The 15836-nt window shown below is 46.8% G+C and overlaps 1 protein-coding gene across 1 annotated transcript in view; it reads left to right on the top strand.

Annotated features, from left to right (window-relative positions):
• LOC144773380 (SAM domain-containing protein SAMSN-1-like) overlaps window positions 1–15836 on the top strand; it is a 390420-nt gene that overhangs the window by 169282 nt on the left and 205302 nt on the right. The window contains exons 2-3 of the mRNA XM_078658350.1: window positions 261–332; window positions 12812–12967. Coding sequence (XP_078514476.1) covers window positions 261–332; window positions 12812–12967 — 228 coding nt within the window. The remainder of the gene's footprint in view (window positions 1–260; window positions 333–12811; window positions 12968–15836) is intronic.

The following is a 15836-nucleotide window of genomic DNA, read 5'->3' as shown; positions in this document are numbered from 1 at the left end:
CGGAAATTTCAGTTTGTGATTTACCATGAGCTTTTAAAGGTGGACAGTAGAGCTCCATTGATAATTCTGAATGAAGCCAGCTGAGAAATTCAGTGTTTTATTTTTGTACCAAGGGTTATTTGCATTTTTTTAAATATATGTTATACAAAGTAATTGAAACCCGTTTTCAAAGTAATCAAACACATATCATTGTGAAGAATTTACGCTTGAAGATTTATAAATATAAAAATGGTATAATTCAGTATTCTTGTCTTTTGTAGCGGGCCAGCAGTTTTGGGAGCTTTGATCGTTTCAGGCATCACTCCGTATCAAAACCAGAAGATTCAAATGAGGTTTGTGGCATCCTTGTATTATATTATCATGAGCTTTTGGACGAAGTTGCTAGCGCAAAATGGTACACATGTATGAGAGTAATCTTGAATTCCATAAACTACATATGTAGCCTCCAATCCAATCCAATCAGAAATTTGTATAGCGCACTACTCACCCAGAGGGTCTCAAGGCGCTTAGGGGAGAGGAGTTCGCTACTGATCGAACAACCAGGTCTTGAGTTGCTTCCTGAAGGAGAGGTGGTTCTGGGTACGACGGAGGTGGGAGGGGAGGGAATTCCAGGTCTTAGCCGCCAGGTAGGAGAAGGATCTACCTCCCATGGTGGATCTTCGAATGCGTGGAATCGCGGCGAGGGCTTGGTTGGACGAACGCAGTTTGCGGGTGGGGGTGTAGAAGGTCAGGCGGTTGTTAAGGTGTGGGTCCTAGGTCGTGGAGGGCCTTGTGTGCGTGAGTGAGGAGACGGAATGTGATCCTCTTGCTGACGGGGAGCCAGTGCAGGTCTATGTGGTTGTGTCGAGGTATGTCCAGGATGAGTCGTGCGGAGGCGTTCTGAATGCGTTGAAGTCTTTCCTGCAGTTTGGCTGTGGTTCCGGTGTAGAGGGTGTTTCCGTAGTCCAGGCGGCTGGTGACAAGTGCTTGGGTGACCGTCTTCCTTGTTTCGATGGGGATCCATCGGAAGATCTTTCGGAGCATGCTTAGGATGTTAAAACATGATGATGAGACGGCGTTGACTTGTCTGGTCATCGAGAGGGAGGAGTCTATGATGAAGCCCAGGTTTCGTGCATGGTCCGTTGGTTTGGGTGCGCTGCCTAGGGCCGGGGGCCACCAGGAGTCGTCCCAGGCAGAGAGGGATGATCCCAGGATGAGGACTTCCATCTTGTCTGAGTTCAGTTTTAGGCGGCTGTTCTTCATCCACTCGGCTACTTCTTTCATCCCTTCGTGTAGGTCTTTGGTGAGGGAGAGGATCAGCTGGGTGTCGTCGGCGTAGGAGATGATGTTGAGGTTGTGTTGGCGTGCGATGGTGGCAAGGGGGCTCATGTAGACGTTGAAGAGGGTGGGGCTGAGCGATGAACCTTGTGGTAAGCCGCAGATGACTTCGGTGGCCTCTGATCTGAACGGGGGGAGGCGGACTCTCTGGGTTCTTCCGGCGAGGAACGAGATGATCCAGTCCAGTGCCTTATCTTGTATCCCGATGTTGCTGAGGCGTTGAATTAAGGTTTGGTGACAGACCGTGTCGAACGCTGCGGAGAGGTCCAGGAGGATGAGGGCCACTGTTTCCCCATTGTCGAGTAGGGTTCGGATGTCGTCTGTGGCTGCGATGAGGGCGGTCTCGGTGCTGTGGTTGGCTAGGAAACCGGACTGTGAGGGGTCGAGGGAACCGTTGGACTCGAGGAAGGCGGCGAGCTGACTGTCGACGGTCTTCTCTATGACTTTGGCGGGGAAAGGGAGGAGCGAGATGGGGCGGTAGTTCTTAAGTTCGGTGGGGTCTGCTGAAGGTTTCTTCAGGAGGGCGCTGAGCTCGGCATGCTTCCAGCTTTCCGGGAAGGTGGCGGTGTTGAAGAAGCAGTTGATGATGTCCCGGAGTTGAGGGGCGATGACGGAGTCGGCCTTGTTGAAGATGTGGTGGGGGCATGGGTCGGTTGGCGTTCCGGAGTGGATGGTGTTCATCGTGCGGATGGTGTCTTCGGTGCTGATCGGGATCCAGGCGCGGAGGGTGGTGGGGGGGGTTCAATTCTGTGGGTGGGGGAGTGGTCTGGTCGCCGAAGCTGTTGTGTATGTCTGCGATCTTGCTGTGGAAAAACGAGGCGAGAGAGTCGCAGAGGTCTTGTGAGGGAATGATGTCGTTGTTACCGGCGCTGGGGTTGGTGAGCTCTTTGACGATGCTGAAGAGTTCCTTGCTGTTGTGGGCATTATTGTCTAGATGCTCCCTGAATGCTGACTTCTTGGTGGTGCGGATCAGCTGGTGGTGTTTGCGGGTGGCGTGTTTGATGGCGGTCATGTTGTCTGTGGTTGGGTTTCTTCGCCAGGCTTTCTCGAGGGCGCGGCAGTTCTTTTTGGAGTTCTTGAGGTCGTCGTTGAACCAGGAGGCTTTTTTGCTTCCTGGTTTGTTGGGACGGTTTTTCAGGGGTGCTAGGCCGTCAGCGCAGTTGGTGATCCACTGTGCGAGGTTGTTGGCTGCTTGATTGGGGTCCGTTGATCTGGCAGGAGGGTTCTGGTTTAGTGATGTGGTGAGCTGGGCGGTGGTAATTTTGTTACAGCTTCTGCTGGGGACCTCTTGTGGGTGGTGGTGAGTCGTGGTCTTTCTGAAGCTGAAGTGGACGCAGCTGTGGTCTGTCCAGTGGAGTCCCGTGGAGTGGTTGAAGGAGATGTGCTTGCTGGAGGAGAAGATTGGGTCGAGCGTGTGTCCGGCGTAGTGGGTGGGGGTGTTCACCAGTTGTTGGAGTCCGAGATTGGCGAGGTTGTCCAGCAGGGTGGTGGTGTTCCTGTCGTTGTTATTCTCCAGGTGGAAGTTGAGGTCCCCTAGGAGAATGTAGTCATCGGAGGGGAGGGCGTGTGGGCTGACAAAGTCAGCGATGTCTTCGCTGAATTGTGTGCGGGGTCCTGGGAGTCTGTAAATGAGGGTGCCTCTGAGTGTGGTCTTGGGGTCGGTGTGTATCTGGAAGTGTAGGTGTTCGGCGGCTGTGAGGGTGTCGTCGGAGCTGGTCGTGATGCGGATGGTGTTCTTGTGGACGATGGCGATGCCTCCTCCTGTTTGATTGATGCGGTCCCTTCGGATGATCTTGTAACCGTCAGGGATGGCTATGGCGATGTCGGGTGCTGATGAGGCGTTCATCCAGGTTTCAGTGAGAAAGGCGACGTCCGGAGTTGTGTAGTCGAGTAGGTTCCATAGTTCAATGGCGTGTCTGTGGACCGAGTGGGTGTTGAGCAGGATGCACTTCAGGTGGTTGATGTTGGAGCTCCGCTTGGCGTGAGCGGATGCAGTGTAGGTCTTGATGCAGCAAAACTTGCAGGATTGGCAGGTGAAGGGTCCATGGGTGCGTCCTGGGTTGGCTCGGTAGCAGTCGGGGAGTCGCCGGTGTTGAGTGCAGTGAGGGTGGCGGCGTCGTACGTTTGGCGGGTGGGATGGCCTCTGCGGGGTCCAGGGGGTCTGGCGCTGGGCACGGTCCAGGCCCGGACGGGCGCAGACGGGCTTACCTTTGGCGCGCCTTCGGCGCGTTTAGTGCGCGCCCGCTGCGCGTATGCAACTCTGCCATAAGTGGAGAGTTGAGGGGGCGGAGCGAGGGAGGAGCAGCTGGGAGGCGGGATCGGGGTGGCGAGTGGGGAGGGGATCGGTCCGGAGATGCTGGAGGGAGTGGGGGTGGGACCGCGGGGGAGCAGCGGCAGGGAGCGGGGAGGAGAGACGGGCTAAGGGCACAACAATGCAATAATAATGGCACAGGCGAGATCGGGGGCCCAACCAAGGAGGTCGCTGGCACAAATACCAAAACAATGCAATAATAATGGCACAGAATGCAGGAGATACAGTGCCTCCACTCCTATGAGAGAGTGTTGGAGCCTGAGAAAGGTGCTGGATTCACAGTAATGGGAAAGATAGGCCTTCACCTATTCACAGAGGCAGTGAGGGCAGAGATTGTACATGCTTCTCAACTCTGATGCTACTTCTTGTCTCCGAACCTCATTTGGAACAAGATCTGGTGCACTAGAATTCATTATATATTCATTTTCCTCACACAGACACTGACAGAATCTGTGGAAGGGGCCAGTTATTAGCAAAACCCTCAGTGCACTCTGGGACAGTACTGAGTGTGACATTTCCAGATTCCCAGAGGCAACAGTCGTAGTTGTATGTCATGTGGGGGGGGGTTTCTCAAGCACTTGTCGGGTTACTATGTAGGTACTAGATTAATTACATAGAATTTACTTTATCCCTGTTACACAGCATTTACTGAATGAGAATATTACTGATACCTGCCTAAGAGACTTTAGATCTTGAGAATACTTACCCTTTGGTGCAATATGTCTAGAGCAAGGACACACAAAATGGGAAGAGGATGTCGCGTTACAGCTAGAGTTGTCGACCTTGAAGCGTGGGAACCGCGTTCGAGTCTCGGCAGGGACGCTCAACATCCTGTGATTTTGGGCAAATCACTAAGGCATAGATTCATCAACCAAAATTGCGATCGCAATAGCTGCGAAACAGCAATTGCGATCGCAATTTCAGCTTCCGCTATTCATGAAGCAAAAACCCACCAATTTGTGAATTCGCAAATATAAATTCGCAAAATCAATGTGGACCCCCTTAGCGAATCTGTAATAGCGATTTTCCACTAATTCTGCTAATTAATTTGCGAATTCGCAAATAAATCGCTAATGCTATTCATCAAACATCGCAAATTGCGAAAAACCCCAAAATCGCTAAATGCGAGTCGCAATTTAAGGAACAGTCAAACCAGGTGGTAACCATAAAGTTCAATAGGAAAAAAAAAAAAATTCAAACAGGAACAATGGGCAGAGCAAAACAAACACACTTAAGGAGACACAGTAGTAGCATGAGTACATTCACAATGCCAGGTCTATACATCGGGCAAGGCGGCTGAGGCTCCAGCGCGCAGCCTGGAACCAACGCAGGATTCTGGAGCGCATATTCCGGCTGCTGATAACACTCCTGGGCCAGACTGAGGAGGGGATATACTCCAAATACAGGCTAAATGAGGCAATGATTCACAAGCTCATCAGAGACCTTGACCCCCTGATGCAGCACCCAACAAGGAGGACCAATGCCGTGCCCACCCATGTCAAGGTCCTGTGCTGCCTGCACCTCCTGGCCTCCGGAAGCTTCAAGGGGATAGTTGCAGTTGCGATCTCCGAGAGCACACTGTCCCGCTGCCTACAAAGTTTCCTGGACGCCATGCTGACCCGGATACACCATTACATAACCTTTCCAACCACCCAACAGGACTTAAATCAAACAAAGCTTGCCTTCTACAACATTGCGCAATTTCCCCATGTAATTGGATGCATTGACTGTACCCACATCCACATCTGCCCACCCGCTGAGACCGAGTACATGTACCGGAACCGCAAGTCCTACCACTCACTGAACATCCAGATGGTCTGCAATGCAAAGACAATCATCACTGACATAGTGGCCCAATACCCGGGTAGCACGCATGATTCCTTCATCTTCCGGCACAGTGGCATACACACCCGCTTGGCCAGGGGTGACTATGGCGAAGGACACCTCCTAGGTAAGTACACATGCCCACATACAGTACGTCGAGACCATGTAACTGCGCATAACAGGCACTGACCCTCTGCTCCTTTCAGTCAGGTGACAGCGCCTACGACCTCCGTGAGTACCTCCTCACCCCATACCTCAACCCTGCCACGCCACAGGAACGCCATTACAATGCTGCACACATTCGCACTAGAAATTGCATTGAACTGACATTTGGGCTGTTAAAGAGCCGATTATGCATCCTACATAAGACTGGTGGGGCCCTCAAATACCAGCCTGAGGTCTGCTGCCGCATAGTGGCCGTGTGTGCCATACTCCACAATATTGCTACCAAGCGGAGGATACCTGTGGAGATCTCTGGCAGTGAGTCGGAGGGGGACAACCGCCCACCTGCACATGTGCATCATGCACGCGGGGAGAATCCTGCAGAAGGACGCAGGCGCCGCAACCAAATCACAATGAACTATTTCTAGTGCACCCATACCCCTCACACAACACTGCACTCATGCATGTCAGATGAAATAATGACATGAGTCGGATTTACGTTTGAAATAAACTCTTATTGTTTTTTTCACAATAATATTTCTTTTCATTTCTTTTCACAATACATGACAACTGTATTTCCTCATACAGCCCCATGATAGCGAAGCAGGCTTGCTTGTCAAATCAGCATGGCACTGCTGCTAGACTACATACAATCACTGGCGCCTCCGGCCGGACGCACCCAGTCGCCTCTAAACATCCTCCTCGCCAGTATTGGCCCGTGATGCTGCACTTGGCCTGGTGCAGCGGCGGCGTTCGGTTACCACCGGCACGGACAGGCTGCTGAGACTTGATGTGCCCTCGCTGGCATCATCCCACCCCCCCTTTGCCTGGCCATGGCCACACGCCTGCTGATTCTGGACAGCGGTTGTGACCTGTTCCAATGCCCTGGCGACGTCCTGGCAGCATTGCACCATCTGAATCTGAATCGCCAGGGACCGGCGTGAAAGTTGTGAGGTCGCATTACCAATCAGGTGGTTTGATCTTGTGTATGCTGACAGCCGGGTCAGCAGCTGGCGGTGGCGGGTGATGTCCTGCTGTGACACCATGATTTGGCTGTTCTCCCTGACAACAGCCGTCAGCACCTGCACGCTTTCCGTGAGCTGGCTCACGTTGCGTGCTGTCTTATAGAGCTGCAGCTGCATGGCAGCCATGTGCCGTGCCTGCTTTTGGTGGACAGCTAGCATCCGGCACTCTATAGCCAGCCCTGTATCCTGGACATGTTCCCCCCTGCCAGCGCGTGTTGCCACATTGCGCTGCTGCCTCATCAGTCCGCTGGACTGCGAACGCAAAGTGGCTGTGAGCCGTGTCTGCCTCCTTGGTGGTGGTGTGGCCTGTACCACTGCCATGGGTATCACATGGGGTGGTTGCTGTCCTCCTGTGGCTGCAGGGGTGGCCCTGTCCGCATGGGGAGGTGATGGTACTGGTGCTGGTGGTTGTGATGGTCCAGGTCGTGGGGCAGGATGTCCCTCTCCCTCGCTGTCCTCAGGGTTCTCCTCAATGTGGAGTGCCTTGCTGTCTGTGCTGGGTTGTTCTGCAGCACCTGTGATGTAAATGGGTGCATGATTAATGATATGTATCTTGCACATGGGATGTTGCAACATGCATGTAGGCTTGCATTCGCTTCCAGGGGCAGAGTCAGCACAGGCACTAAACGGACCTACACGTGGCCAAGACCACAGTCCCCAGCGGCTCTTAGCACTCTGAAGACGAGATTCTCTCCGTTTACTCAGGAAAATGAACCTGTGAGTACCTAAGCACATGAATACTGCACAAGTGTGTAAGTACACTTCGCTTTGTTTGTTTTTGTCCTGACGAAAGCTCCATAGACCCGGCTGGGCCAGAAGGAGCTGAAACATGTCGACTTTTATCTATCAATTGTATATGGTAATCTAGTCACTTGATTACCGAATATACCCTATTCTTTTAGCCAACAGTTCCCACCTTTTTGAATAAATTTGCCTGAGGTGTGTAAACTGTTTTTTACTATTCCCCTCATAGTTTGAGCTTGTGTTCCTTTCCATTTGGAGGTACCACTTCTGATCTCTGGACACTTCTACACTTTTCCAGAGGTGCCTCGGGTGAGGCTGGCATACTTTACCTTTGACCACCCAATGACTATGCCATGACGCTTGATGAGGGGCGGAAAAACAAATATACCGCAAAGTTTAAAATCTTCAGCGTCTATGAGGGTTGTCAATTTGAACCAATGGTTCGTGTAGATACAAGTGTCCCCTTCTCATTGATTAATTAAAATACTACCCCCGGGGAATTGAATGGGACAAGTTTCCTCATCCCTCCTCTTTGATGAATGGCTTGCATTCCCTGACTGGCTTTAGGGATATGTTTCACATGACAGGTCTGGCTATGTGTGGCTATCAGGGAACTATTGTCACACTACAGGTCCCACAATGCAATATGGCATTTCAGATGTGCATGGCCTGCATTACTGGGGTTATCAAATGGCTAGCTCTGGAGGCATGGGCATTGTTAGGGGACGGGGTCGCAGTTGCATGGCACTTACCTTGGGATCGTTGGGTGGGTCAGGAGGTGTCCAGCCGGGTGACCCCCACGCAGGCTGCAGGGTTGATTGTGTCCTCCACCAGGTCTTCAAGAGGAGTGTTGGGCGCAACTGTGGGGTCTCCTCCTCCCGTGGCATGTTGCTCCCCCAGCCTCTCTGCAATGCGCTCCTTGGCACGACCTCTGAGGTCGTACCACCTTTTCTTCAGCTCATCAATGGAGCATTGGGTCACTCCAACAGAGTTCACCTTGGACCGGATGCGCTGCCAAATGCGCCTCTTGTCGGCTTCAGGCACCTTCCGGGATTCCTTGCCAAACAGCCTGGCATGGTCCTTGCATACACCCTCGATGAGGAACTCCAACTCCTGCTCAGAAAATTTTATTTTGCGTTTTCTGCCAGGTGTACTGCTTCCTGCTGCTTCCTGGGACATTCTGGTTTAGTGAGTGTGTCCTGTTGTGGTGCTGTGGGGTGTGTCTGGTGGAGCTCTGTCCTGTGCTTCTTCCACTCTCAGGCTCTGTGTTCAGAATGAGTGAGGGAACTGCCTACTTCCTGGTTGTGATGTCATCATTGTGCTCGAAATGCGACTTCCCGTTTTTGCGATCTCGCAATTAGCAAGATCGCAATTTGCGATTTCGGTAATTGCGAAATCGCAATTTCAACATGGGAAACAGGCGATTCTGCGAATTTTGTACGATTTAGTGAAAATCGCAATCGGCAATTGGGGCCGACTGCGATTCGCTTTTTTTAATCGCTTTTCTTGATGCATCCCTTTCTGCGAATTCTAAATTACGATTCGGTATTTTTCGCTATTTAGAATTCGCAGAATCTGGGCTTCATGCATCTGGGGGTTAATCTCCCCATGCTTAACAAAAATGAATGTGTCTCTCTGTAACAAAACTGGTGCTCATGTAAAGCATTCTGATTGATACCTGATATCTTCGGTTTGAGTTTGCACTATATAAAACTCGGCAAAAAATTGGGCCTGGACTGCAAGTAAAATATAGATGCTATGTAGAATGGGTCCTATTCACAGGCAGTTTGCTGATTTATCTTTCTTCTAGACGAAAAGGGACTGCCGGGCATACACACCACTACACTTGTTTAATATCCATATAAGACCAAAGAGATCTAACACAGAATCGCAGATCATAGAATCTCTAGATAGCACCTTTAAAAGCATAGATTCTAGTGACGTATTCATTGTAGGTGGAGATTTCAATTGCGCCTATGAGCCGTTAAATGGCTTGGATTTGATAATTGAGGAGGAGGACTCACTAGTGGTATACTTCAATTGGCGACAGGTCCCCATGTACCATGCACTGTAGCAGCCATGCAAATAGCACATTAGAGCATGGTTTATGAGAATGTAATGGCAGGGTCAAACTGGTAACAAAAGTAACTCCCTTTTGTATACATTTAGAAGGGGCACTGTCCGTTCAAGATTCAACTTCATATTGTATAGTGTCATAACATGGCATAGAACTACTAAGTTTGGAATTGCTAGGGAAAGAGAAGACCGCAATCATTTTCATCTATGCCTAGAATGGAAAGGTTATATTACTGAAGCACGAATATCTAGTAGAGACCCCTCAATGAGATTCCCCACAATAGGGAATAATCATAGAACACTTAAATGGCCTTGTATTGTGAATAGTTTGAGATCATGATCAACGTTTATTACATCATTTCTGAGGTGATGGGGCTCTATGCTGAGAGTGATCATTTGGGAATTTGGCTATTGCCACTCACCTAATGTTAGTCTCTGAACTAGGACCATCTCTAACAAAAGCATCTACTAGCAAAATAAGGCAAGTAGTAAGGAGGAAACCCCTATGTAATTCATGGTATACAGTTAATTGTAAAGAAGCCAAGAAGTCCTTGCCCTGTAGCCTTAAGAGTGCAAATGTATCAATGGTAAGGGATGCTAAGGCCAGCCACAAAAGGTATTGCTAAATGCACAAAAGAGTTAGGAGGATCCGAGTTGGTGTGATCTGCTCCAAGCGGCCAAGGACTCCACTTTATTTTGGAAACTTATCTAACATGAAAGTAGGGATGCACCTTCTTGCACAGAGCACCACGTGGGTCCTGCCTCCTGGATCCAGCATTTTACCAACCTTTATTCTACCTCGACTACGGTGAACAAAGGTTCCTGAGTATACTAAAAAAAAGGAAGTAATTAACAAGTACATTTTAGTTAGGTAGAAACAGAGAGGGCTATTGATGCTAATAAATTGGGGAAAACTCCCAGATTAGATAAGATTTCTACCAGGGAATTATAGGGCAATAGCCTTATAGATGTGATGCAAAAAACCTATGCTCGCCAAATCCTGAACAGATTAAATGATTGGATTTGTGATAATGATATATTAACATCTTTTCAGGAAGGGTTTAGGACCTGCATTAGCACAATCAATCAGGTGTTCAGGCTTTCATGTATCCTATGGAAGTATATCAAAATAAAGGGAGGTCGTGATTATATAGCATTTACAGACCTAAAGGCCGGATCTGATTTTGTTCCAAGAGCACCCCTATGGGCTACACTAAAGAATCAAGGTGCACCAGATGAAATTCTGACCCAGATAATCAGGTTGCATCAAAATAATTTTGTGGGGGCTAACATGGTAACCTTACTGAACAAATACCTGTCAACAGAAGAGTCAGGCAGAGGTGCGTGCTAGCACCTACTCTGTTCTTCCTTTATATGAATAATATTGTGGCCCACCTAAAACAATGCAGACATAATTCTTCGAAGCTATGCGGAACTCGGTTCCTGCATTGTTTTTTGCGTATGATACCATCTTGATCTTACAGATGCCAAGGGCTCTCCAAAATTTACTCGAATGTTTTTACCTCTACTGCACAAAAAAGGACTGGATATAAACATAAATAACACTAAATATATGGCGGTAAAACCACGCAGGTCTTTTGTGAAAAACATCACAGCACGGGAGAAAGAATTGGAGCACATAGTCAATTTCAAGTATCTGGGTAAAACACTAGATTCTTGACTATCATGAAAGCCTCAAACAAATCATGAAAATATTCTTCTTACACAGAGCTCGAGACCAATTTCGAACAAATACAATAAGTCTATTACTAAGGCCATAAAAGCAGTTATGGGGGTCTATAAACACAAGGTCCAGGCAGCTGCACTATATGGAGCTAAGCTATGGGGCTCAGACAATGTAAAATTGCTCGCCATTGGAGAAAAAATGTTTATGAAAGGGCTGTTAGATCTTCCAGTGGGATCGCCATTAAATCTCACACAGATAGCATATATTGCAGTGCTGTGACCTATCTCTACTGGATAAGAGTGTGGACAAAGCAGAAATTGGGTCATTACAGAGAAGGTCATAGGGAAATTCTGGAATTAGATGAAACCCTAACATTCACTTGGCCAAGGCATGTTAAGACATTGCTTGTTAAACTTGGCTTACATTCATATTGGAGGGAGCCACAAACACTATTGTTATAAAGCTAATATACTGGGAGTATATCGCAAATACTCATAATAATCCAAATCTAGGCCGATTGACTTCACAATTTCTTACCATTAAGCCAAATCCTGCTTTTGAGGAATTTTTTAGATTTAATCCAACCTCACTTGGCAAAAATACTATCCATAAATGTTGCTATTAAATTCTCCAAATTAGAGCATATACTTCAAAGTAGAAGGTGGGTGACATGTCTGACAATGAAATTTGCACTTCGTGCACTTTAGGCCAACCAGAAAACGTTGCACATATCCTGTTCTTCTGTACAGGTTGCGATAAGAATAGAAAGAAATTGATTCGACCTTTCTATAGAAATTTGGGGTTGAGGAAATATGAGGAAGCCCTAAGAGTATTGAAAAGTGATACCTCACATAACCTTTAGTCTTAGTAGATATCTATATGTAGTTGGAGTTAAATGTAAGAAAATGGGCCTGAAATTTAAAAAAATAGACAAAAGTTGTTTATTGGTAATGACTACGAAATGTACATATAAAGTTAGTTCAACAGAATATTTAAAATATATTTATAAATGTTGAAACTTTGATAATATGTGAAATATCTGTGATACATAATGGGTTTAATTGAAATACAAGTATTTTGAATAGAATACATTAAAACTAGGCTTTCTCAACTATATACAATTCCAATTTAACTTCAGCATACATTATCCGACTACTCATCTAAGACTATTGTTATAGTAAGCTTTTGGAAAAGAAAGTTTTATAAATTTTTTTTAAACTTTTGGGAGAGACAAAATGTGATTCCCTTTTAGATATCTAATTGCCTATTTTTATTCTTTTTATCAGGGTCAATTGGGACAAAAATATTCGTAGATTTTATTATTGCGGCAGATCTTTGATCATGGTTTCTTTTTACTTGCTGATGTTGAATTATATGCTGATAGAGAATGACTATGTAGTGCCTTCTTTGGAAATGTTTGCTAGTTTTTTAAATAGAGTGTGTATTTAATTGGAAATCTCTAGGGCATATTATCAAGCCCCTTGTCGCCGCTTTAGCGGCAGTTTCCTGCTGCTAAAGCGGCGATAATGTTAGACCCGTTCTTGATAATATGCCCCTAGTCTCTAGATTAACTTACATTTTCTTGCTATTTAAAAGGTGTATGTATTGTATGAACCTCAATGTGACTATCATTTGTTTTAATGATTTTTTAATTCATTCATCTAGATATGTGAATCTGAAAATGTGTGTGAAGATGGCGATCAAGCTACCACTAAGGCACAGAACAGCACAGGAAGCATTGGAAAGAAAATGAAGGCCATTTCATTGACAATGAAGAAAAAGATGGGCAAAAAGTATAGCAAGGCACTATCTGAGGATGGGGTACAGTATTTTCTTGAACAATTGCAGCATATTTGAATGTATAGCGTTTCGATATATCAACATGATGCTAATGGGGGAGTTTCTAGTCCAGCCCAGTTCACCACGTCTGTTATCAATCACTTTAAAATGTTGTGATGGTCTGGTGTTTCAGTGTTACAATGATAAATGTGTTGACGGGTTGACCAGAGGGACACTAGCAGAATGAAAGATCAGAAAGTGGTGACGTCTGAAGTTGTTTTTCGGCTCATATGGGATGTCAGGAGCAGTTTTGAGGTGCAGATTTTTTAAGGGGTTTACATGCAGTGGTTTGTTTTAGGAGACTGAGGAATAAACTAAGCTGAGCTACTGGATAATATAAGTATTCAGCTCAAGTACAGAAATGTGTAACCTATGGATGGAAAGTGCCAAGCTGTACACAGAAAACCTTTGCCTAATTCACAGTAGTTGGGCCAACTTACTTTCGGTTTTAGATTTGCCCCTAATGAGTACAGGGGTTTGGTAAGGAATGCTGATTTTTCTGTTAGTAAGTGACGCCCACAGGGTGTTCATAAGGAAATGCCAGTAGTGGTTGGGGGAATAGAGTGCTAATGTGGTTACATTTGTAATTTTGTGGTCATATCTTTGTAGGTATTTAGAAATGTTTGTGATGTATTCCCCCCACTTATTTACAATTTAAACACCTGAATGAACCATGTGAAGCTGGCTCACCCATATTTTGAGGGTATGCCAAGGAAGTAACAAGAAACAAGAGTTATTTTTTTGTGAAAGATCACAACTTTGTTATGTTGCATTTGTTTGCAATCTGGACTTTCTGCCAACACAGTGTTAGGGAATGCAGCCATAAGCCAGGGACATGACATAAGTCTTTTAGTTTTCCTGGCATAACCAAGATGGTTTTGTGAGTCCGGTAGGTGCTCCTATATCTGCATAAAACATGGGTCCCTGCACTGGTGGCTTACCCATGAGGGTATTCAGGCAGTGCCTCATCTTTTTTCCCATAGTTGCCCAATGGGTCTGAAGTTGTGCAGCAGTATCTCTACCACAAACCATGGATTGTCGGGGTAGGATAGAAAACTGTGCGTGTCTGAGCCATTGATCGATGAACATTTAAAAAGACATGCACAGCTTGTGCTTTTTGGAGTGCTGATGAATTACATTCTTTTAGAGGGGTTGGGCGTAAAATCACTGAGAAGAGCTCTTCAACTGAGCGCTACACAGTAGTCCTCCCAAACAAATTAATGGTCGGTAACACAGCCAGTTACCATGCAGCTCAAGTTCAGACACATTGTTAGTGTGCCACCCGACCAATCATGCGGCGGGAGCTAGGACTGTGAGCTGAGACGAGAAAAAGAGAAGCAGATTGAGGGGCACTTGTGTCAGCCAGACAATGCAAGGTAAATATATATTTAAATTGTCTTGAATGGCACTTTGTATGTACCTTTTCACGTGTGCATGTGTGACTGTGTGCGAGTGTGTGTGCATACATTTGTTTCTTTTTTTTTCCTCATCTCACTAAAAGACATTTGCAGATTTAACAAGCCGCCATGCTTTACAACTGGGCGCCTCACGACTAACTGTATTTGCCTAGGTCGGCCTGACCTGCCCCGGGTAGTACAGGCTTGGGGTAATCATAGGACCCGGGGGAAAGACCAGCACTCTTAAAAAGTTACCAATCGCAAATCCCTGCCCCAGCATAGCAGAAGATTCCAAATGTTGAGCGAAGTTTTCTTGCTCCCTTCTTGTTCTAAACGTGCCCTACCAAACGAGGCTTTAAGCCAGCCCTCTCTGTTTGGGGGGTAGAGTCTTTCCACTTTATACAAATCTCCCTCCGAGCGAGCAATATAAGGTATAACAGCAGTCCCCTATGGATCTGTGATAATGCCCCGTTACCAGATGGAGATTAATCTCGATGTTAATTTAAAAAATGTCCGATTAGGAGTCCCCCACATCTTTCCAGTAAGATCTTAGCTCCGGACATTTGAAAAAGACGTGGATGTTGTCCGCATTCGGTAATTTACATCTAGGACATTTTGGGGTGGGGGAGCGGAGCAAACTTAGCTATCTTAACCGGGGAGTAGTAGATTCTATTAAGGAAAAAAAGATGATTCTTTTTTAAACTGGCTGGTTTGATGTGTTTATAAAGTAGTTTGAAAGATGGATCAAAAAAGTCTTCAATGTTGTGGGCGAGGGGTGATTGGTTCCAGACCGATGATTGGGGAGGAATATCTGTATCGTCTGCTTCAAGAAGCCTTGTATACCACATGCATATCTCTTTCTTTTTTGGCTGGACATTTTGTAATAGTCACTCGAGTTCCCAATTCCCAGAAATATCACCCACTTCTGCCTCGTGCCATGATTTGAGTTGAATATACTTGAACTTAGAGAGTGTGGGGCCTATCTTAGCTCTTAAGACCTCCCATGGAAGAATCCCATCCACGTCCAACAAATCAGACCATTTAGCTACACCAGCTCTCTTAATTGGCATTGCCAGGCTATCACTAAGGCAGAGTGGGGTCCCGGGGTAATCCCATATGGGAGCAAAATCAGAAAAATATCCAATACCCCATCTGCGTCTCACTTTATACCATGTCTCTAGGGCAGCCTTAAGGACCTTGAGACGCACACGTTTAAAGTGTCTTGGGGCCCCAAACTTATATAGAAACCATTCTCCTCCACTTCCCCCTCGTGCATAGCCATCTCACCCAGGGTCCTACCCCATGTTGTATCATCTGGTATTGAGAGTAGCATCCTGATACCCTTAAATTGAAAGGCCATTAAATACCAACTGATGTCCGGAAGGGCCAACCCACCTTTTAAGAGCTTCCTCCTCAGCTTTTTTCAGGACATCCTAGCGCTTTTATGCCCCCAA

This window comes from Lissotriton helveticus, chromosome 8 (assembly GCF_964261635.1).
Source record: "Lissotriton helveticus chromosome 8, aLisHel1.1, whole genome shotgun sequence".
Classification (NCBI taxonomy): Eukaryota; Metazoa; Chordata; class Amphibia; order Caudata; family Salamandridae; genus Lissotriton; species Lissotriton helveticus.
Note: the sequence above shows the minus strand (reverse complement) of the source record. Positions and strands in the feature narration are given on the sequence as shown.